The 24,375-nt window shown below is 32.3% G+C and overlaps 1 protein-coding gene across 1 annotated transcript in view; it reads left to right on the top strand.

Moving 5' to 3' along the window:
• Positions 1 to 872: 872 nt before the first annotated feature.
• LOC134719019 (uncharacterized) overlaps positions 873 to 24,375 on the top strand; it is a 34,463-nt gene continuing 10,960 nt past the window's right edge. The window contains exons 1-10 of the mRNA XM_063581929.1: positions 873 to 1,129; positions 2,389 to 2,750; positions 3,637 to 3,852; positions 4,666 to 4,799; positions 5,953 to 6,127; positions 6,782 to 7,428; positions 8,246 to 8,675; positions 9,747 to 9,833; positions 14,133 to 14,174; positions 14,661 to 14,768. Coding sequence (XP_063437999.1) covers positions 2,402 to 2,750; positions 3,637 to 3,852; positions 4,666 to 4,799; positions 5,953 to 6,127; positions 6,782 to 7,428; positions 8,246 to 8,675; positions 9,747 to 9,833; positions 14,133 to 14,174; positions 14,661 to 14,768 — 2,188 coding nt within the window. The 5' untranslated portion in view covers positions 873 to 1,129; positions 2,389 to 2,401. The remainder of the gene's footprint in view (positions 1,130 to 2,388; positions 2,751 to 3,636; positions 3,853 to 4,665; positions 4,800 to 5,952; positions 6,128 to 6,781; positions 7,429 to 8,245; positions 8,676 to 9,746; positions 9,834 to 14,132; positions 14,175 to 14,660; positions 14,769 to 24,375) is intronic.

The following is a 24,375-nucleotide window of genomic DNA, read 5'->3' as shown; positions in this document are numbered from 1 at the left end:
TGTTTTCTCTACATTATTATATATTTTATGGACTAAAGTGTTAGGCCCGAGAGATTACAATGTGGTTTAGAAATTTTATAGCTGAAAGTACAAAGGGGTTCTATTTGTCTCAGTTAAACAGGCTACATTTGTTGTTTTGCGCTGTACTCCTAAAATTTCTTTAATAAATTTAATATGTAAATGTTCAAATGGATCTGAATTTTTGAACACTTGGCTTACACCCCAAACTTCACTTCCATAACAATGCATAAAGAGTTGGAACAATTAAAGTATCAAATAATTTTTCAAGCACACTGCAGGAATTATCTAAAAAGAGACTGTTTTTTTTTTAATTTTAAACCAAGCCTTTCATCCTTTTTCCATAAGATTTTTTTTTAATGTCTTAAACTTCCTGAACAATTTATAGTTATTAAAGAAAGATACCAAATTCAGACCCCCCCCTCCCCCCAATTAACATTCCACAATTTTTCATAATCATTAAAATTAAAAAATTATCATCGGAAACTAAACCTGGGACTTTGTGATCCTGTGTGAGTATAATAGTCTCGGAATAAACTAACATATTTTTTTAAACATCCCCCTTGAAAACAATTAAGCACTGTTAAAGTCAATGTTCTGTTCGAATTGTGACTGTTAAAGTCGAGTTTGTGAGTCCAACGAACCCTTCTTGGAAATTCCTGGCTACGGGCCTGAAAAATGAAAAAAAGACTGAATGGTTGTTGTCTTATAAATACTACATCTCTTCGTCCTGTCGTGTCCTGTTCATTACAGGACACAACAAACAACCTTCTTAGAGCCCCATAATCGACCTGATATTTTGTCTGCCTCAAATGACCTTGAAATAACTTGTTTTTGGACTAGAAAACCCTTAAAAACATGTAAAAGAAATTATAGTTCATTTGGAATTTGATAATATTTGTGCATACTTATGAAAATAAATAGTTTGCAGCGAAGATTCTTTCATTTCATTTTAACCAATGGAAGACGTTGGAAAAACAAAAGTTACTGTATGCTAATTAGTAAAGCGCCACCTATGTAGTTTCATGTTGACCAGCAACTGCCTGTCTGAACGAGAAAACAGCTATTTACGTCGAAATTTGGTGGAAATATAAATATTTGATTACAAAATGTAAGTTTAATACACATAGACATAATTGATGCACAAAATGCAAAGAGAATAAGACACGAACTTAGTTCAAAAATTGTCAACCAAAGTGAAAGAAGGCATGGCGCCCTTTGCATTTTTTTGTTACCGCGTCATATACCTTACTCAACATTTTTAACCAAATTTTGACCGTAGGTATAGTGCAATTTAAGAAAACTAAGTGAAAAACAATATTTTTAATGATGCAGATGCAGGTAATTTTCTTAAAATCAAAGATGAAAGTAGAATATTTTTTTACTTTCGAAATCTACTTTCTTTTGTGATCCAACATGGCGACCATCGATACTCGTCTGGAATTCTAATTTAAGACTGTGGAAGTGTTATGTATTTATATTTACTGCTTAAGATGCCATGCTATTACGTAGAAAGCAATATGTCATATTTAAAGATAGTAAACTATGATGAAAACATGATTTGTCGTAGTTGTTTGTCAAGTTGTATAATGAAAGTAGGACGTATTTCAGAACGAGGCTAAAGGGGCAATCTTAGGGAAATAGTTTCATATATAAAAAAATACTTTTATAAATAATTTACCATTCACTTTGTCAAAAGTGAGAAGAATTACAACAATTAAATAAAATATAAAAATTGAATTAACAATTTAGTATATTATTTAAATTAGTTTTTGTTTAAAATAATTTTATGAAAAAGTAATCGAAAAAAATATTAATGATCAGGATTTTTGATTTAGCCAAATACAAATGTAAGGCAACCAAAAAAATAATACAAGTGTTTCCACTAACATGTTGGAAAGAAATAGGGTAGGTAGGCAACCAGGTAGGCAATATTTATTTTACTAACATTTTTTTTACTTGTTATTGCTAGATAATCAGTCTGACTTTGACTGCATGTTCCAAAATGGCATATAAAGTGTTCAGGTTGACACTAAAAGTAGGGTATGAAGGGTTAGCGGAAACTCCTGTTTTTTTTTTTTTTGCCTTATCAAATACATCCCACTAAGGCCCAAAAAAAAAATATGTGTGTCTGTTTCCTGCTGCCAACATAAATAAAGTTTAGGCATAGTAAGATACGGATTGGGATCGGACCAGAAACGATTTTTTCCAGACCTGAAACCATTTTTTTCCAGATTTGAATAAAAAGATCTAGGGTTGGGGGCTTGAGTTAGGGTTGGTTGGGAAACAGGAAACAGACATTTTTTTTTTTTGGCCTAATAACTTTTATTTCAGGGTTCAAGTATATTCTACTAATGACTTATATTTCAGGGTTCATTGAGCAATGTCCTCGGACCAAGAGGTATGTGAGGAACCTGACCTTGGTGTAGAAACAGAGGAAATCATCTGTGAAACAGTTTTTATAAAATCAGAAGAAGACGAACTCGAAGATGAAGAAGATGACACTCCGTCTGAAACATATTCAGTCGAGGGACAGCGCCCTGTGCGTCCTGTTGAACGGCAGAAGATGCGTCCTTGGCTGATTGACCTGTTAGACAAGAATATCCTACCTGGATTAAGCTGGCAGAACAAGAGAGAGAATATTTTCAGAATTTCTTGGAAACACGCAGCGCACAATTGTTTCAATCGTAACCGAGATTCTGATTTGTTTGAACGTTGGGCTTTTCATACAGGTTTGTATAAAAAGTAAAATCACGACAAATACTGAACTCCGATGAAAATTAAATCGGAAAGTCCCTTATCACATTGCAAAATCAAATGAAAAAACAGCACATCAGAAATGAATGGACATTAAAGACTGTCATATTCCTTACTTAGTACAGGCATTTTCAAATGTAGAGAATGGTGGATTGAACCGGTGTAATTTGGATCACTTATGTTCGTCATTTATTTATGTCACATTTATCCAAGGGATAATGACAGATGACAGATGATAATCTTTTAATACTAAATCAGGTGATCCTATATACAGTGTATTACTTAATCCTCATTGTGCTACAATGCACATGAGGTCAAAGTAAAAATAAACATAAACATTCAACGGACTTCACCATAAACATGTATCCACAAGCTTGAAGCTCAATTTTATGAAAAATAAACAAACATTGTAAACATTCAATTGTCAAGAATAGAAAATCTTGTGTCTATATTGAATAAAAACCAGGCCTACATGAAAATAAGATTTAATTTGGAAAAAAATGACCTGAACAGCATTGAAATATTTTCGACTGGACATTAGGTAGCCAACAACAATGTCACTAACAATGAAAATCTAGTATTGTCCTGAGCATTCATAAAATGTTTATCACAAACAATCTGATCAATGAAATCTTTTTAAGAAAATATTGATTGAACGCCATGTGTTAACCTCAAAGTATCGAAAAGAACATAAACAATACTTTTTAAACTATAGTTAGCTACATGTATAAGAAAATACTCAAATTAGAAACTAACATAATTTTAGTTTCAAGCAATCAATATTTTAAAAGTTCGCCATCAAATGCAAACACAATTTTTAAATCTGACCATTTTGTATTATAAGTCTTCCATATTTTTCAGGGCGCCATCATGAGGGTAACCACAAGCGTTGGAAGGCCAACTTTCGTTGTGCTCTAAACAGTCTTCCTGATGTGATGGAATTAAAAGAACTTGGTGTTAGAAAGGGAGATAATGCATTTAAAGTTTATAAGTTTCTTGACTCGCCAGAACCCACAATGAAAGAGAAGATGGAAATTAAGCGGAAATACAGTCTCATGGCCGGTATCAAACTTGACGGTACGGTTAATGTTTTGAAAGTTATTTATATTTCTCACATTTATTAAATGCAAATAAAAAAACACTAAAATTACATTGAATTACAAACTTATTATTTGTAATAGGAAAAATATAAAAAAAAAAAAAATAATTTATAATATCAAACAAATACACAATTATAACTGCCATATGTCTAATCAATGCATCTTTCTTAGGTCAGGAAGTTATTTTCTTTAATTTCTTACTATACATTTTATATCAGTAAGACAGGGCAGGCTGACAAGAACATTAAGAGGGACTTGTATTTTGATATTTTGTTTATCTGCAACTGGTAGTAATATGTGTCATCCAGGAAATACAAATTTATCTTCTACTTATACATTTTGTACACAATATGTAAGAGTCAATAATGTGTGCAAAAAAAATGTTCTGCACACAAAAATGCTCATTTACAAGCCTCCAACATGTCAAGGGGCAATGTTTTAAAGCCTTTTGAAATTCCTGAAGATCTTTGCACAATTAGTTTCTTTGCTGAAGTATTGAATTGTTACATTAAACTCTATAAAAACTTATGAGCAAAAAAGTTGAAGGCATATTTTTAAATCCAAAAACTTAAGAATTTTAAGGGTTGTAAAAAAACAGTTACTGTGCTAGTGAATTTTCTTACCAAATTAAGGGGAGATAATTCAATCCTTTAAAGTATTGGAAAATATGAACATAACAAATTTACTTATTATTTATATAAGTAGATTAAATTTTTCCTCTCAACTGAATAAAAATAATTTTGTACAAGTAGTAGCCTTGACTGTTAAAGTGTGTTGTATGATATTTCAGAATCTCATTCAGGATCCTCTACACCAACAGTATCCACAGCACCAAGCTCACCAGAAAGAGAAGGATCGTCAGGAGTGGATGGTGGTATTCAGACATTACTGAAAGCGATAGAGCTAAAAACCCAACAACAAACAGTAATGAGACCTATTATTATTTTATAATTAATAATAAAAAAGAAGATGTGGTATGATTACCAATGAGACCAACTCATCACAAGATACCAAAATGACACAGAAATAAAGCTGTATCAGATAGAAATCAAACTTATGCAAGTGCACACTTAAATGTATGTGTTTAAGACTTTGATTGATTTTGAAACATTCAAATTAAACTCAAGACAAAAGATGAATTTTGTTTTGTCTGTTTTTGTAGGATTCATTTTACCTCAATTTTCAACCAGTTACTTTAACAGATACATTGCAATGTTAAGGGACGACATCAAATGATCAATGTAAGATAAAAAACTTAATTCAAATAGTTTGGGGTGGGGGTTGAACTGTTGCAAGATTTGGTTATCCGACATTGATTTTTACATATATCCATATGGGTCAATAAATTTTCCCCAAATTAAGTAAAGAGGGGGGTAGGGGGGTTATTGAAAAAACTATGTGAATTAAGTTTTTTATCCTTCATTGAACTTTTGATGTCGTCCCTAAATAGGTTAACAAATGTATTTGCATTTAAGGTGGATTTCTATCCAATATAGTTCAAATATGACATAAGATGGGTTTATCATTATACATATTCTGCCATATATCATGTATATTTCACATTTCATCAGTAAGAACAGCTGAGGAAAGGTTGGCAAACCTCTAAATGTATTATCCACAAAAAAGTTTTTTTTCTGTTTTCTAAATTCAATGAAAATTTGTATCAAAAGAAATTATTTAATCCATCTGCAGTAATGCATACTTAGGCAACACACAAAAGGCATCACAACCTTCCATATATAGAAGTACTAGTTTAGTTCATTTTGTTTTGCAACAAACTTGTAGAAATTTAGTATATTTTAACCTTAAAACATGAAATTACTGCAGAGATTATAGAGAAATTTTCAGTGACAATGTAGAGGGCCTGTGGTTGAGGGTGAATACATGTATATTTATAAACCCTATTGGTTATTAATGCTTGAACTTAATCAACAGCAATGAACAGTAAGAGAAATTAAGATGTAAATTAATTGTTCAAAATGAATGAATAAAATTCTGAAACTGTGAATAATTCAAACTTAAGTATTAAATGAAACACAAGTACTGTAATGATTTATTAAGATTTACAATCTAACAGGACATGTCAAAGACTCCACAAAAGAGAGGTTCGACAGGGGGAACAACCCAGACCAGAAGTAAGAGAGCTAAGAAAGACAGTAGAGATGATATACCAGTAGAAACAGAAGCAACAGTAGTTATCTGCAGTGGGAGGCCATCACCAGCTTCAACCCCAGGCAGTGATACGTTATCAGGTGGGCACCAAAACATGGAGTAACAGTTATAGCAAAATATTAAATCCGATTGGATTGACAGAAATACTTGGAGTGAAAATTCCTGACCATGTCAAAACCTATTAATTATAAATCCAACCAGAACAATTAAAAATAAATAAGAAAAATGTAAAACTTTCAATCAGATTTAGATAGGCTGAAATATGTTAATGAAAGATTGGGACCAAGTCAAAATTTATGAACTATAATTTCAAACAAAAAAACTAGACCAAAAATATGTTATTCTGTTTCTTGCTCTTCTATAGGGGGAAAGCAGGTAGTAAATTAAGTAGTCTTTCTGGTTTTGTTGTAGTGCCTTGTAGGTTCTCGAGTCATAAGCATACTACCCAAGCATGTGCATTTTGCATAAAGTAATATAATCTTGTCCAACATACAATGACATATAATCAAATATACATGTACTTACTTAAAATACAAATAAATTTGGGCAGTTGCTGTTTATGAGTTCAGTCACAATTTTAATTCAGAATTATATCTCAGGCCTTAAAAAAGAATATGCATGTTTGCCATAACCCCTGATGTGAAAAAGACATCTGATATTTCAATTTCTCTTTGAGGCAAAAACTGAAATTCCCCCTGTCAAACCAAAATATATTTAAGAGATTTATTTTTCAGGTGTACAGAAAATGCCCTATATAACAGCTATTGATCCGACGTCTGGAATACCCTATGTCACAGCAGTGGACCAGAAGACAGGGAAGTTAACCCTGGTTCAACTCCGGAAGACAGATTCTCCATCTGCTCCAACCACACCGACTGGGAGATCGGAAATCATAATCCCTTCTTCCAAAATGGTTATGGGTCTTCCAGGTCAGGGTCAGAGCATTATGGCCATCCCACAGGCTCAAACAATCACCTCGACAATAAAATGCGGAGAACATTTTATGACAGTACCAATGTCTGTGGCAGCCTCACTTCAGAAAGAAACGACGACAGAAGAGAAAGTGACGATCCCAGTGCAACTGTTGCAGCAAGAGTTGCAGAAACAAGCACAACAGGTGCAGCAGGCACAGCAAGGTGTTCCCAACTTGATCAACCTGGGAAATCTTTTTGCTAGCAACCCAGCGGCAGCCCTTCACCTTGCCAAGCAGATGAGTGCCAGTACAGGGTCTATCCCTATACCAGTCCTAGAACAAATCAGTCAGGCACAGCAGAAGATGACAGAGCGATCTGTACCTAGGACTGTCATTCAAACAGAAGTTCAGCAAGTGAGAATGGTAGCTCCTCCTCTTGTATCAGAAAGTCTACCACCAGTTCCTCAGGTATGTAATAATTAAATTTGTTCTCCCTATATTTTCTGTATTCAAAAAATTTCGCTGCCATTTTTTATAAAAAGTGTTGAATTCTGCTTAATTTTTTGTGTTACAACATACTCTATCTTATATATATGTCTTTTTATGAAATATGGTGCATGTAAAATTAATTTGTCAAAAATTGAATGTATATCCTATAAGCTGTACTTGCTTTTGGAATAAAGCATTATTCATGTTATTAACATATGTTTAACTTTGCAAGAAGTATTAAATGACTAAAACTTTTTATTTACCTTTCAAGAGGATGTGATTTTCAGGATTTTAATTGTAAAATAATGTCACTGTTCCTTATATGATAAACTTTGAGACCAAAGACCCCAAAACTCAATATACCAACATTTTATTTAGTTCTATTTATGACATGAAGACCAAATTTTGACAAGCTCTAGAGCAATTATACAAGCCTGGGCTGGCCGGCTTGAAGATTGCTGATGAATATAAAAAAGAAGATGTGGTATGATTGCAAATGAAATGAAGTTCTGTCCACAAGAGATCAAAATGACACAGAAATTTACAACTATAGGTCACTGTACGACCTTCAACAATGAGCAAAGTCCATACCGCTGCGCTTAGGCAGCTATGAAAGGCCCTGAAATAACAATGTAAAACATTTCAAACAAGAAAACTAACAGCCTTATTTATGTAAGGTTATTTCACTTAATTTCATGAAACAAATATCTTTTATTGGATAGTAAATATATTGTTTAATTTTTGCTTCTCCTATTCTTATCTATTTGAGTCACATGATCATGCTTAATCTTTGTAGTTGAATAAGAACATAACCAGCATTGCAGCAGCACTGAGAATGTCTATACCAAGTACCCAGCCATCATCACCCTCTGTAGTGACTGGTATCTCTAGTCCTATTCAGCAACCAGTCAGCACCACAACACTGGGTCCTGGTCTTGCTCAGGACCCACAGGGTATTCGTAGCAAGTTAGTCTCTCGTCTGATGGTGAGCGGTTCATCCATGACCAATCAGAGTCCAGGTGTAAGAATGCCTGTCCAGTCCCTGATGCCAGGACCAACCTCAACACCACGCCCTCGTCTGGATCATATTCTCGTAAAACCAAATCCTAACTTGACGTTACCAAGCACTCATCTGCAGCCAGTCAGGACAAGTGATATAGTTGTCATGTCAACAGCTAGTAGCTCTAGTCTTGACTTTGTAACTGGACCACCAAAACTAATGACAGGTTTGATTTTATACAGTGTACACTGGACTCTTTTATTTTTGTGGGTATTGGTATTTGTGGATTGAGGAAAAATTTAATTTTTTGTTTATAATACTAGATTACATGGTTTCGTTAAGGTCTTTTGAAGCCTGTAGAAAATTGGTACTAGACATTGAAAATATTTTAATAATTTATTCATTTACACCCACCAATTTCTACTTAAATTGATACTCCACGATAAATAATGAATCCACGGTAATTGAAATATAGATCCTGTATCCACATGTCACTGACAAGGATCTGGCATAGCTAAGTTCTGCTTTCTGTTGAGAAGACTTTCCGAATCCTCTGGGTTTGCTATAATATACCCCAATTAAAATCTTGAGAAACAAATGCACTCTGAATAGAGGCAATAGAGTTCATATGTTGAAAATATAACATTGCAAAAAAAATTAGAAGATTGAAAGTCAAACAACAGAACAGAAAATATGTCATAGAAAACTAACTTCTGATTTTAAATAACCGGAAAAAAAAAAACTAAAGAGTTGTCAGATCCAGGCAGTTTTACGCAAAGTAAGGTAATAAGATGGTGTGCAAGCATTTGATAATGATTCAGATTTTGTACAATTGACATAAAAATGTTCTTAGAATTTAAGATGCAATTTTTTTTAGGTATGAGTACCAATTGAATTCAATGAGACAACTCTCCATTCAAGTCACAATGTATATAAGATAACAATTACATGTCAAAGTAGGGCCTTCACCATAAAGCTTTGGCTTACAACACACAGCAGCCACTGAACAACAGAACAGATGCATAAAAATGCTGCAGGTTTAAAGATTTTAACTAGCGCCAACCTTCATCCTACCCTGACACAGTAGTGTAACATTACAACATAAAAAGACACTATAAAATATAAATTTTAATGGCTAAACTCGATCAAAAAGACATTTTAACAAAAACATGTAACCATATACTGAATGATGTGCACTCTTGTTTACTCTAATGAATTATTAATTATTAAAAATTGTTATTGATAAGTAAAAAAAAAATGATTATAAGTTGATAATCTAAACAAATTTGTTTTTCAGCCATAAGTGAGAGGACAATAGATTTGAATGCCAATAAGAGTACGTTAGCTATTCCTAGTACATCAACACATCTAAAAAATAGTAGAGGTATGCTTTGTGTAAGAATATGAAATATTAATTTTTAAAATGAACGTATAGAAGTCACTTTTATTCGTGGGGTACCAATGTTCATGGTTTTCGTAGGTGACTTTATCCATGAATTTAAGTGTCCAATGAAATAAAACAACCATTGTCCAAATCAAGACATGGAAAGATCTCCATCTGTAGGTTTGACTACTGCTATGATCTAGAGAATATATTGAACAACCCAAAATCTAAGAACACTTTAATAGCAGTCACAGAACTACTACCCCATGCATGATTACCGGTGTTCATTTTATATCCTCTTAGTTCTCGTACATATGGGAAACTATAATTTCATGCTGGGCTTGATTTTGATAAGAATTATTTGACAATTCAAGACACGTTTATAGCATTTCTTTAGGTGACATGTGTATGGCAGATTTTACAGTATTGTGTTCTGTCTCCTACTTTCTTGTTGCTAACGTGACGGAGACAAAAATAAGTAACGTTAGCGACATTTGGACATGTAACATGAGCAACAACATCTTTAAAAGTTCAAATGTATGCACACAGTGATGTTTAATATATGCCTGAAGTAATAAAATTGTACAGTCTGGTTTAGAATTTCTAAATATACAGAATGTCATTTGCAGGTGTACTTTATATCAAATGAATACACATGAAACCAATTCGTAATAGTAACATTAGCAACATCTACTATCATGACATTACGTTTTGTTGCGAACGTCTTTTTGATGGACGGAATACATTTAAGGTCCTCTTGTAACGATATTACATACAACTAACCTTCTTTGCTACCCCATCATGTGAAGGAACTGACTCTGAATCTAATCCTGCAAAGGGCGATATCGTAACTCCTATACAGGAGAGTTACAGATCTAAATATATGTTGCTCACGTGACACTGATTTGGACGGAAACCTCAAGTAGTAACGTTCGCAAAAAATAAAACAGCCAATGATATTGATTCCTCAAGTCCTTTGACCCCCTTACGTCATCCAAATTTAATATGATTGCTATTTTCAATTATTTATAAAACCCGGGATAAAAATAACTACAATTGCCTGTCTGAGAACCAACAAGAAAATTGCGATCGTGACATACCACAATGGACGGAAAAGACGTGACGTTAGCAACAATATTATTAAATTACCTTTTTTAGCCTTTACCAATAAAAATCTGCCTTAAAGTTATGATTAAAACACAAAAGAAGACTTTTTATTAGCTCACCTGGCCCGAAGGGCCAAGTGAGCTTTTCCCATCACTTTGCGTCCGGCGTCCGTCGTCGTCCGTCGTCGTTGTTAACTTTTACAAAAATCTTCTCCTCTGAAACTACTGGGCCAAATTGAACCAAACTTGGCCACAATCATCATTGGGGTATCTAGTTTAAAAAATGTGTGGCGTGACCCGGTCAACCAACCAAGATGGCCGCCACGGCTAAAAATAGAACATAGGGGTAAAATGCAGTTTTTGGCTTATAACTCAAAAACCAAAGCATTAAGAGGAAATCTGACAGGGGTTAAATTGTTGATCAGGTCAAGATCTATCTGGCCTGAAATTTTCAGATAAATCAGTCAACCCATTGTTGGGTTGCTGCCCCTGAATTGGTGATTTTAGGGAAATTTTGCTGTTTTTGGTTATTATCTTGAGTATTATTATAGATAGAGATAAACAGTAAACAGCAATAATGTTTAGCAAAGTAGGATTTACAAATAAGTCAACATGACCGAAATGGTCAGTTGACCCCTTTAGGAGTTATTGCCCTTTATAGTCAATTTTTAACCATTTTTCATAAATCTTAGTTATCTTTTACAAAAATCTTCTCCTCTGAAACTACTTAGCCAAATTGAACCAAACTTGGCCACATTCATCATTGGGGTATCTAGTTTAAAAAATGTGTGGCGTGACCCTGTCAACCAACCAAGATGGCCGCCACGGCTAAAAATAGAACATAGGGGTAAAATGCAGTTTTTGGCTTATAACTCAAAAACCAAAGCATTTAGAGGAAATCTGACAGGGGTAAAAATGTTTATCAGGTCAAGATCTATCTGCCCTGAAATTTTCAGATGAATCAATCAACCTGTTGTTGGGTTGCTGCCCCTGGATTGATAAATTTGTGGAAATTTTGCTGTTTTTGGTTATTATCTTGAATATTATTATAGATAGAGATAAACTGTAAACAACAATAATGTTAAGCAAAGAAGGATTTACAAATAAGTCAACATGACCGAAATGGTCAGTTGACCCCTTTAGGAGTTATTGCCCTTTATAGGGCAATTTTTAACCATTTTTCGTAAATCTTAGTTATCTTTTACAAAAATCTTCTTCTCTGAAACTACTAGGCCAAATTAATCCAAACTTGACAACAATCATCTTTGGGGTATCTTGTTTTAAAAATGTGTCCGGTGACCCGACCATCAAATCAAGATGGCCGCCACAGCTAAAATAGAACATAGGGGTAAAAGGCAGTTTTTGGCTTATACCTCAAAAACCAAAGCATTTAGAGCAAATCTGACAGGTGGTAAAACTGTTTATCAGATCAAGATCTATCTGCCCTTTAATTTTCAGATGAATCTGACAACCCATTGTTGGGTTGCTGCCCCTGAATTGGTAATTTTAGGGAAATTTTGCTGTTTTTGGTTATTATGTTGAATATTATTATAGATACAGATAAACTGTAAACAGCAATTATGTTCAGCAAAGTAAGATTTACAAATAAGTCAACATGACCGAAATGGTCAATTGACCCCCTAAGGAGTTATTGTCCTTTATAGTCAATTTTTAACAATTTTCATAAAATTTGTAAATTTTTATTAACATTTTCCACTGAAACTACTGGGCCAAGTTCATTATAGATAGAGATAAATGTAAGCAGAAAGACTGTTTAGTAAAGTAAGATTTACAAACACATCACCATCACCAAAACACAATTTTGTCATGAATCCATCTGCTTCCTTTGTTTGATATTCACATAGACCAAGGTGAGCGACACAGGCTCTTTGGAGCCTCTAGTTAAAATATAAGTCCATGTGATAAGGCTCAACTTATAAATAATACTTCAAAATTCCACTCCAAATAAGCTGGATGTCAGTAAAGTAGGTCATGATGTCTATTCCATGTCCAATATTTTGAAATTGAAAACCCTCTAATTCTAACAAAAAACACAAGCACAGAGTAACTTTTATTTTTATTTACTCAGAAAGACACATTTTATTCAATAACATAATGCATTACTCCATTACACAGTCTGTTTCACAGTTTCAGCAATTGCTTTTTTGATGGATACAAAAAAACAATAATTCCTTCTTATTGTAAAATCTGCCGTATGGCTTAATAAATAAATTTGGTGTATTTACTGTCAACTGATTGGTTAAAATTATTAGTTTTATTTTCAATGTTATCAATTTTGATGGCGACACGCCCACTCTGGCATTCTGTATTCATACGCCAACATGTGTGTATGTTGTTATTGTCAAGATAAATAATATAAAAAGTTCTTGGAGCCTTATTTTTGATAGAAATTTATTTATAATGAATGGCAATAATTTATTTTGATTTTATTGAACCATAAAACTAATTTTTGACTCTTCACATTTTACATAATCCACTTCGCGAATCATTCAATGTGAAGAGTCAAAAATTAGTTTTATGGTTCAATAAAATCAAAATAAATTATTGTCATTCATTAATTAACATTTTTGATGGTCTTTATCTGTTTATCACTTCATCATGGATTAATTAGTGTTATAACTACTATTTACACTGGTCAATGTTTAATTTGCAATTTCCTCAATCCAGACTTTTTGTAACCTTTGTTTCTTAAAAGGCTTTTTAAATTTTTCAATTGTTTTATTTTTAGAAATCTAAAATCCATGAATTTAAAAACCCACAAACATGTAAATATTCCTCAACCCACAAATTAAAATACTTTCACAGTATGTAAAATTGAGAATGGAAATGGGTAATGTTTTAATGAGACTACAACCCGACCATAGAAAAAAATAACAGCAGAAGGTCACCAACAGGTCTTCAACATAACAAGAAACTCCTATGCACGGGGCGTCCCTCAGCTGGCCCACAAACAAACATACACTAGCTCAGTAATAATGAACGTACAATACAATATACGAACAAGAAACAGAATATACACACAGTTCTCTACTGATATGTAAACAGGGAAACACTTGACTGTAAACACATATCTACTTGTTTGGCCTGTACATTTTTGGCACAACATTTTTCAACAAATAAAGAAAACAAATGCTTGACAGTTTTTTTAATTTGAAAAATATTCTTTTCACAGAAGCAGATGTTGTCAGTATAGGATCCAGCCCGTCTCCTGTCTGTAAGTAATCAAGTATAGCTTTGTTGCTCCCAACCAGTTAAAACTTTCCTGATAAGCACCAGTGCAGGTCTTGGTTTCAGGACAAAAGACAAAAATAAGTTTTGCTGCTCTACTAAGAACTTTGCATTTGGAGTATGAACAAAGACTGTACAGCCTGTGTCAGAATTTATATGTCTGAGGAAGAATACATATCAAAAAGAGGATGCAGTATGATTGCCAATGAGACCACTATCCAACAGAGTTGATCATAACTCAGTACCAATAATGTAAAAAGAATTATTCAATATACATTCTGTGTGAAAGTTTGAAACCCCAAAAAGTCTTCTTTTTTCCAGTAATAATTTCAAAATCTTTGCTAATTAATGCAACGCACCTTTAACCAAATTTATTCTCAATCAGGTAACATATCATAAAAAGCAAATATATAATGTCTACACAATTTGTAAATGATTAGAAAAATAGTTATTTGATTCTGATTAATTACAGGTACTCCAGAACTGCGTCCAGATATTTTGGACCGACAGCTAACAATAGAACTTTCGAAGATGGAAAAAGATCCATCTGCTCAACGGATGACGGAAGAATCACAACATTGTAAGTCTTAACAGCACAATTTTGTCAAACAGCTATGTACAAAAAACCTTTGTAGGGGTTTACTATCAAAAGGCATCTGGGAGGCCAGGGTAGGGTCGAAAGTTATTTAATTTTGTAAATACAGTTGTTGGTTTATTAATTGTTGAATGTCCTTTTGAAGTATGAAAAGTTAATCAATGTTTGTTGTTTTTTTTACCGGGTGTGGTGTGATTGGTGTTATTTTGGAAGTCTCATTCTTTGCTCTCCCATCTATTTTAATATTTAAGCCCTCAAATCAGACCGATTACTTTGTATTTTGTAATATATAAAATTTTAACTGAAGAAATTTTGGTAAAGCTGTACGTAAAAACAAACTTCTCTATAAATATGTCTGTATATATATATATATATATAGTATACATGTACAGTTTTAGTGTAATGATAAAGAAACTTAGTAAAAATAAGTACAGGGTGAATTTTAAATGGAGCCTGGTGTATATTTGTAATCTGTTATTAATTTTCTAAACATAAAACCCTCAAGATTACGTGTTGTTAAAAAAATGAGTCTGAAAATAATAATAATATTGTAATTATGAAAATATATCTGAAATACTGCATGATATGTTTACGTATATTTTTGATATATACGATTGTGTTTTAACGTGATAATTTTGAACACTTTGTGGTCGTGTCTACATGTGCTACTGCGTTTGGATATTTTCCAGTATCAGACAATTACAGCAGACGCACGGTTCAAACACAGTGCAACATGTTCCTGTGGAACTATCTCAACGGCAAAATGGAAGAGGCCGGAAAGTCGGACCTGTTCCAAGTCCTCGGCCCCATGCCTCCTTCTAAGAAGTCTGTTTGGACCCAATGTGCCTTCGTCCAAAATGCTGCACTCGAGTATTCACCAAGCATGAACACTGGACATTGTATGTTGCAGTCCGGGGAAGAAAATCGGAAAAAGAAGATTATTATAGAAGCAATAGGCATTTTGAAATCACCACAGTACAAGGTTCTTGCTTGGAAGGTATTTATTTAGATTGCTTAAGAATAAGATATATTTTGTCAAAATTTAAGGAAAATAAAAAGAGCCAAATCAATTTTAGTCAAGGTGTTTTGGTACCACATTAAGTCATTGGAGAGAAGAAAAAAAACGTTAAAAAACATCTAAAAAAATCTTTTTCTTGTAATTTACCAAAATTATTTGTAATACATGATTTTATAAGATGTATATAATTTGAATTCATTTAATAATTTGTTTTTTTATTTAAATTTATGCAAATGAAGTGTTTTAACAATTTGAAATCTTCATTGTTAGAAAATTTTATATCATAAATTAAGGTAAAATAAAGTTAATTGAGAAATATTTGCTAATTTGCCATAGGAATAGTGATGGCTTTTCTTAGATTTTGTATTTATCCAGCTTTCTGATCAGAAATTTTAAAAATGTAACACTAGTAAAAATAAAAAGTACAGAAAAAAGGTATTTGTGAAGGAAGAAGTAATTTGACCTACTATTTAAATGTAGGTCATGTTTATAGAATTTTGTTTTCTTTTTGTTTTGTAGGTAGTTACTACTGAAAAGAAGAGAAAATGTCTGGTGATCAGAAATAGACAATATTTTGGTGTTATGGGTCATGATCTTGACCCCTTGACCTTGACATTGACAATGCAGGGTAAAATTACCTTGAACATTGTTTTCAAACCGGTTGAAGAGTTCAGCATTCTTAATGTTGAAAAAGATGGAATAAATAGGGATCGTTTCATAGAAGTTCTTGATAAGATCACAAAATATTCTTTTTGTTCAGGTATTGAGAAAAGATATATGCGAAGTTGCCGTCGACGATCAGATATTATTTTTTTCAATTATCCATTCAAACGTTGTCAGTCAGATAGTTGCCTAGTCTGGTATGGTGTTGAAGATGAGGCAGCTGGGGCAAAAGATAAGCATTTAAATCCTTGTTCACATTGCAAAGACATCAACCACAAATTAAATGGGGACCACAAGGAAAGAAGGCAAAAAGTTCAAACAACCACATCAAAAGTCAATACCTTACCAGGAGTCAGTTCAGCGGCAAAACAAAACAGGAATAGTTTAGTAGGACGCCAAATTGTAATGAAAGAAGTGATTTCTTCTAAACCAGTCATTATAAAGGAGATGGAAAAAGTTGTTGTGGAAAAAATAGCAAGAGTAGATACAGTATTAGAATGTGTGCCAGATATGCCACCATGATGCCACAAGCTAGGATAAAGCGTCATCCGTCTCATACATAATTATGTTCTAATATTTTGCTTATTATTGTTAATCATGAATATTCATAAGGCTGTTCCATTAAGCATGTAGGGATGTATTATTAATTATGAATATTCATAAGGCTGTTCAATTAAGCATGTAGTTCGGGAAAGGACTTGTAATTGCTGTAAATTTTGTTGTGTCATACACCTGTCAACATTATGAATGGGATATGAAATTCCCTAATTAAAAAGGAGTTTCCTTGGGCATGTAATGTTAAAATGAAAAGCTGTTACAATGAGTCTGTTCATGTTCAAGTAGACAAGCTGTTCCAATAGGTGTAAAAATTTACTTCTTTTTGTCCTTCAGCTTAAAAAGTCCAAAAAGTGATTTAAAATGCACAACTTTTAACTCTTCTGGTTTTTGAAACCTTGTGATGACTTGTATATTATTATAATCGTTAATATGTAAAGCATTTTTGTAATCTAATGAACCATAATCATTTAAGCTTTCAAAAAATGATGAAGGCTGTTGAACTTGAGATTACTTTATGGGTTTTGATGATATTATACAAATACAGCCTTTGTATGAGGTCGATACAAGGATATATTGACCTGAAAGAAGTATATTGACTGAGGACGATATATCCTGTATTGACCTCAAACAAAGGCTATATTTGTTATATTATTAATTTCTGACCATATTCGTATCAAAATCCTCATTTATGATTATTGGAATTTTATAGATAATACATTGTCTCATTGACAGCAACAACATATTAGTTCAACGGTCATTTCATTTACTATTTTTTTTGGCATTTTATGTATTTAAAGATTTTTTGTCAAATAATCGATGACAGATATCATGTGTTATAAAACGTTAAACAAATTCTTGAAATTCATGAATTACATGACGTCACAAAGTATATCGGTTTTTAGATATTCTAAAAATAACCGTGCGATATGCTTTTTGCCAGTCAATATGCTTTTTGCTATACGCCGTTTTCTCTCTACCTTCGAAAATATAGTTTAACATGTGACCATCTCTAAACGAATCAAATTTGTTAAAATATACGAATTAATAATATACATATATAATGATTTCCTTCTCTATCATTTGTCCATGTAATTGGAGAATTTTTGCTATGATAATGTCATATTTGTATACGCCCATTTTCATGATAAATTATGGAATACATATTGTCCATCAGTTGTCAGTATGTAGGACAATAACTCAACTAAAAAAATCCTTAACCAATTTGCATGACACCTTGGGGAATTGTTTATATATCTATTGACCCGAGATCCCCTTATATTTTTAAAAAAATTTATACATTTCCGTTTTATTGGGATTTATTCGTTTTAAAAAGGAGGTATTTCCAGTTTTCTAACAATAGTTAAAATAAATACTTCTAGCAGTTTTCATGAAACATTGGTGAATGCCTATATCTTTTGATGTTAACAACATTTCCATTTTTATAGATTTTAGATTTTACGTTTCCATGCAGTTTTCACAACTTTAAAGACTAGTTTATATTTATTAGAATTACCTCCCTTTAGTCTTTTGCGAAAAAAGGCGGCTTAAAACAAACATCAGTCAATCTATCAATCACATGACACTCTTATGGAACTTTATTCTTTGAAAAAGCTAGGGGCCTATCATGTGCTCATGGCAAAGCTCTTTATTTGTTTTATTTATTGATATCCCTATTTATTTTATTTTTCAAAGACCTTGTTTATGAAGTTTAAAAATTTTTGAATGTTATTCAGGATAAATATCAGACTTTAACATGGTCTTTTTAGTCCCCAATGTGATGTGTTACTGGCAAACATAGAAATGTAAAGTTCTTTCCATTTTTTTTTTATGAAACTTATATCAAAGGTTTTTATCAGCACTTTCTTGGTCAAGTTCTTACATCTGTGCTTTTGAAAATTTGAAGAGTTATGGCCCTTTGAAATATTAATTATATGGCAAGTTATATGATATACATTTCATATACTGTAGAAACATATTTTTTTTTCGTGGTTTTGTCTCTTTATAAGATTTCATGGGGATTTAATTTCTGCTTTTACAGTATATTCAAGGTTTATATTGACCACAATAAAATTGACACGGATTCTTGAAAGCTGGTGGTTCTTTCTCATCCACATGGAAAAACTGACAGCTATGGTATAGCCAACAGCTGAAAGAGGTGTTAAACACCAATAAAACAACCATTTAATCACAAGCAATCACCGCATTTCACACTGATTCACAATAAACCAGTTAGATTTCACTTTTTAGTGTATCATTATAAAAATAACACATAGCTGAGAGGGTGATAGAGCAGATTGTTACCCTGAGAAAACATCGTCAACCAAGGCAAAGTAGTTTTTAAAATCTGAGCCAAAACGTAGAACTTAAACCTTTTAAATTGTTTTGATTACTTGATTTAAATTCAATGCATTGTCCTTTACCTAATGGGTACTGTATTTAAAATTGTTACACCTCTTGTTGCCGTAATTGTTATGTATACCATGAATACTGTAAATTCATAAATTATTGGGATATTTTTATTAAAACAAATATCACAGAAATAATATAACTATAGATGAGTATCACAATAAGAATTTAAGATCAAACTTGAAATCCAAATGATATATCTTACATTTTTGTCCATTCTCAAAAAATTGCAATAATTTTGATTTTATAGTAGCAACTGTTTAAAATAAAAATATATGTATTAAATTTAGCTTGTAATTTTGCATGTGTATATAGTTGAGGGCTGTTCCATCATATATCATGTTAAGTGTTTGCTATTCATGAGGATTCATTATTTTTTCATGGGGTTAACATTTCAGGTCAGTTCATGGGTATAGATATACCATGAATTTTAATGTTCAAGGACTTATGAATTTTCTAAGTGCTTATTATACATATATGCAATATTTGACAAAACCATGAAGAATGATGAAGTAAATATTTAAGAAAATTCTATTCCTTTATCAATGAAATAGACATACACACAAAAAAATGAAGTCACCGTATTTGATTTCAGTTGGAAAATTCTTCTTGATCTCTATGATAAAAGTATACTTATAATTAAGCTAACTTGGCTGTGTCTGAGTATTAATATTTGTTTGTAAGTTTGACAAGAGGAATGCCATGGAATAAGCAACAATCTAATCATTTGATTAAATATATTATTGAGAGACCAGTAGTAAAAAGGATTGTGTTTCAAGTCTTAAAGCCACGCAAGTAAGCCTTAAGTATACCCTATACTAAGCACAAAATTTGGAAGAGAGATATTTAGAGAGATTCTTGGATTTTTTAAGTACAACTCCTTGGATGCAATCGCTGGTGATATAATTTCAGTAGTTTATCTACAATAATCATAAGCCTGTTAGGGCTAAGGTTGTGAGTTTAAATGCAGCATTAGCAAGGGGCGTTATTTGACTGCTGAAGTTGTCATTCTCTCCAGATACTCTGTCTTCATTACCAAATAATTACATTAGATGTATGTTTCATTATGATACTTTATTTTGATTGGCTAACGGCATATCACTTGTTTTTCCATAAGCAATTGCATCACTCAATAAAACTTTTCATTCATGATAGCACCTGGTCCCACAATAAAGTGCACAGGTGAATAATATACAAAATTTATAAAATTCGTGTTTTCATAATCATAGCTAAAAAATGTAATTATAAGTATTGAATGCTTCTTTTTGTAACTTTATAGGGTTGTAAAAGCGTTGACCATGCGCACATTTTTAGTATGAAGCGCTTCAGGGCTTCATACAAAATGTACTTCGGTCAACGCTTTTACACCCCAATAAATTTACAAAAAGAAGCATTCAATTCTTAAATAAAAAAACAGGCAGCCATGATATATCTTAATTTGCTTGAAAGGCTCAAACACCAACAATTTTAAAATCACCAGATAAAGTTCTGAAGTTTTGGCTGTGTTTCAGTTTCTAGTACCTCAATATTTTCTATAGCTCTTTGTAAAATTAATTAGAATTTGCAAGAAAATCTGTTTTGCTTGAAAAATGGTTACTTAAATGAACTAAACATAAGATTTGTACTGTTTAAAAGTTATGTATGCTGTTGGAAAGGCAATCTTATTAACATACAAATCACGTATCTAAGTTACAATTACAAGAATCTGTTCTGGAAATTATAACATTGGTCAATGAAAATTCAGCCTTCAAATATTGAAGGTGTGTATGAACCAGATGAAACCAAAGAATTTGAGAGAGAGCTTAAAAAACAAAATGTAATGGAGCGTTTTCAAATTTTTTTATAAGCTTAAGGTGGTACCTAACACTACAGGGAGATAACTCTGTAAAATCAGCTAAACGTTTTAATTACATTGTGTTGTTAAGGGAATATTAAGCTTCTCAATGATCAAAATTAGTGTTTGTCAAACTGCTATATATTAATCAGTGTATTTTTTCTGATAAAATGGTTGGTTAAATTTTTTGGAATTTTTTATATTTTTGTCAAAGGCTCAAAGTAAATACTTGTCAAAATTTTATGAAAATTAAACGAGCCAAATAAATTTTAGTCAAAGTGTTGGGTACCACCTTAACTTAGACACATGATCTATATTTTAATTAGATTGTTGTGAAGCTATCTTCTATTTGTATGTAGAAAGTTATTTCCCTTTGTAAAAAATGTCCAGATTGATGTACGATGGAAGTTTGGTGCATATGTATGTAATTAAATGTTGGCTTTTTGTGCCGTGTTATATAATATTTGTTTCTATCTTTTTTGGAACAGCCCTTATTATTATTTGTCAGTTTTTCATGCAGACATTTTAACCACATCATTATAGTAATATAATAAAGAGTTGTGTACAGATAAAAACCTAACCAGTATATTATGTACTTTGTCACAATTGTGAAGTTTATTTTATTGCCTACCCAGTGTACAAAGAGACAAAAAATTAAGTCTTTAACGAAAATGTCCTTTGACAGCAAAGATGTATAATAAAATATAAACAACTTGGTACAGGTAACTGGAATAATTCAGTTCTAACATCCTGTTGCCCCTAGTGCGAGAGTGTTAACATAAATGAAAGAAAGGGGCTGAAGTGTTTCAGTTATCATCTTGTATAGATTATAATTTATACCACAATTTCTAAATCTGCCTATCTTTTAAAAGGGCTTGTCAAATTTAATGTAGATTATTCTTCAGGACAAGCTGTTGTAAGCCTTTATTTGGGTTTCCATTCTAGAACTTTCAATTTCATTCACAGATAATCCCAGGAGTTGACTACTGTGGAATCATTATTATTCGTTGGATACAAATTTTCTTGGGTTATGTGGATACCATGAATTTAAAGTTCAACGAATAATAAATTTTATATAGGCTCCTATGCCGACTTTGGCAAAACACAAAATCAAATATCAAAGAAAATGCAAGATTTCCTCAGTCCACGAAAATTTGTACCCACGATGAATCCACAGTGTGTGTTTAAGGGTTTTACTCATTGTCAAATGCTGGAAGGTGACCTATAGTTAATGTCTGTGTCATTTAGTCTTGTGTATAGAGTTGTCTCATTGGCAATCATACCACATCTTCTTATTTGTATATGGAGTATAGCAATCTGTTTATACTCAGTGTGGCAATGAAACCCTTGATAAAATCATGGTCTGTATGGAATATATAAATTCATAAATTTCAATGTATCAAGTAAGGTGAGTACCCTTGCACACAAAGCGTCTCCAGGATCTATTGTTGGCATGATGCACAGCAAAAATGTCTTCCTTATTCATCATACCTACTTTTCCCAGTGGAATTTTAAAATAAGACATCTAGCAGAACCTATATTTAATATGTTGATTTGTAATGTACTGAATATGTTTGAAGTACATGTATTTGATATTAACACTGGACGTTAAACAAACATCGGTAACAAGTTGATCAATCATTTGTAGACGGTAGGTGATACATTTTAATTTGAGGACTTGCTCATTTTTATGCCCCACTTGTGGGCATTATGTTTTTATACGACTGCAAAAAAAAGTTGCGTTCATATATTTGTATTACGTTGTCATCCGAGACACTTAGTTTTTGGACAATAACTTAAGTTCAAGTGAATGGATCTATGAAATTTAAAAACAAGGTTTGATTTTGGGGGTTATGGTTCCAACAGTTTAGGAAAAAGGGGTCAAAATAAGTATTTTTCTAGTTTCCAAACAATAACTTGTGTGTAAGTGTATGGATCTTTTGAAATTGTACCACAAGTTTCCATTCCAAGTAGGAAGGTTAGAATTGATTTTGGGGGTTATGGCTCAAACTGTAGGAATTAATAGGGGCCAAAAACTACTTTTCTAATACTTTGTATTTATTGCATATTTCTTGACCAATTTCAATGGAATTTTATTCTTGAATTCTTGGGGTTCTTAAATATGCTGAATCTAACCATGTATAAAGCTTTTGGAATTTGGTACCTGTTTTGAAATATAATGGCCCACATGAGGTCCAAAGGGTCCAAAGTTCAACTTTGTTTGATTTAAAAAAAAAATGACTTATTGGGGTTCTTTGATATGCTGAATCTAACTCTGTATTTAGATTTTTAATATTGGGTCCCGTTTTCAAATTGGTCAACATGAGGTCCAAAGGGTCCAAAATAAAACTAAGTTTGATTTTAACAAAAATTGAAATATTGGTGTTCATTGATATGCTGAATCTAAACATATGTATTTAGATTTTAGATTATGGGCCCAGTTTTCAAGTTGGTCCAAACTTTGTTTGATTTCAACAAAAAATGAATATAAGGGGTTCTTTGATATGCTTAATCTATCCATGTATTTAGATTTTTGATTTTGGGCCCTGTTTCAAATTTGTCTACATTGAGGTCAAAAGGGTCCAAAATAAAACTTTGTTTGATTTCATCAAAAATCCAATTATTGGGGTTCTTTGATATGCCGAATGTAAGTGTGTTTTTAGATTTTGAGTTTTTGGTCCCGATTTCAAATTGGTCTATATAATTAAGATCATAAGGGTCCAAAATTTAATTTTGTTTGATTTCAACAAAAAAAGAATATATGGGGTTCTTTTGTATGCTAAATCTTACTATGTATTTAGATTTTTGATTTTTGGGCCCTGTTATCAAATTGGTCCACATTGAGATCAAAAGGGTCCAATTTTTTGGGCCCTGTTATCAAATTGGCCCACATTGAGATCAAAAGGGTCCAAAGTTAAACTTTGTTTGATTTCATCAAAACTTGAATTCTTGGGATTCTTTGATATGCTGAATCAATCCATGGCCATGTATTTAGGTTTTGGATATTGGACCATAATGGGTAAATTAAATTTTTTTTAGTTCATTAGACACTATTCATTCTGTTTCGGAAACTTATGATGTGTCAACTATTTATTCTAATGCAATTAATTTGT

Source organism: Mytilus trossulus, chromosome 5 (genome assembly GCF_036588685.1).
Source record: "Mytilus trossulus isolate FHL-02 chromosome 5, PNRI_Mtr1.1.1.hap1, whole genome shotgun sequence".
NCBI lineage: Eukaryota > Metazoa > Mollusca > Bivalvia > Mytilida > Mytilidae > Mytilus > Mytilus trossulus.
This window is presented reverse-complemented; position numbering and strand designations above follow the sequence as displayed.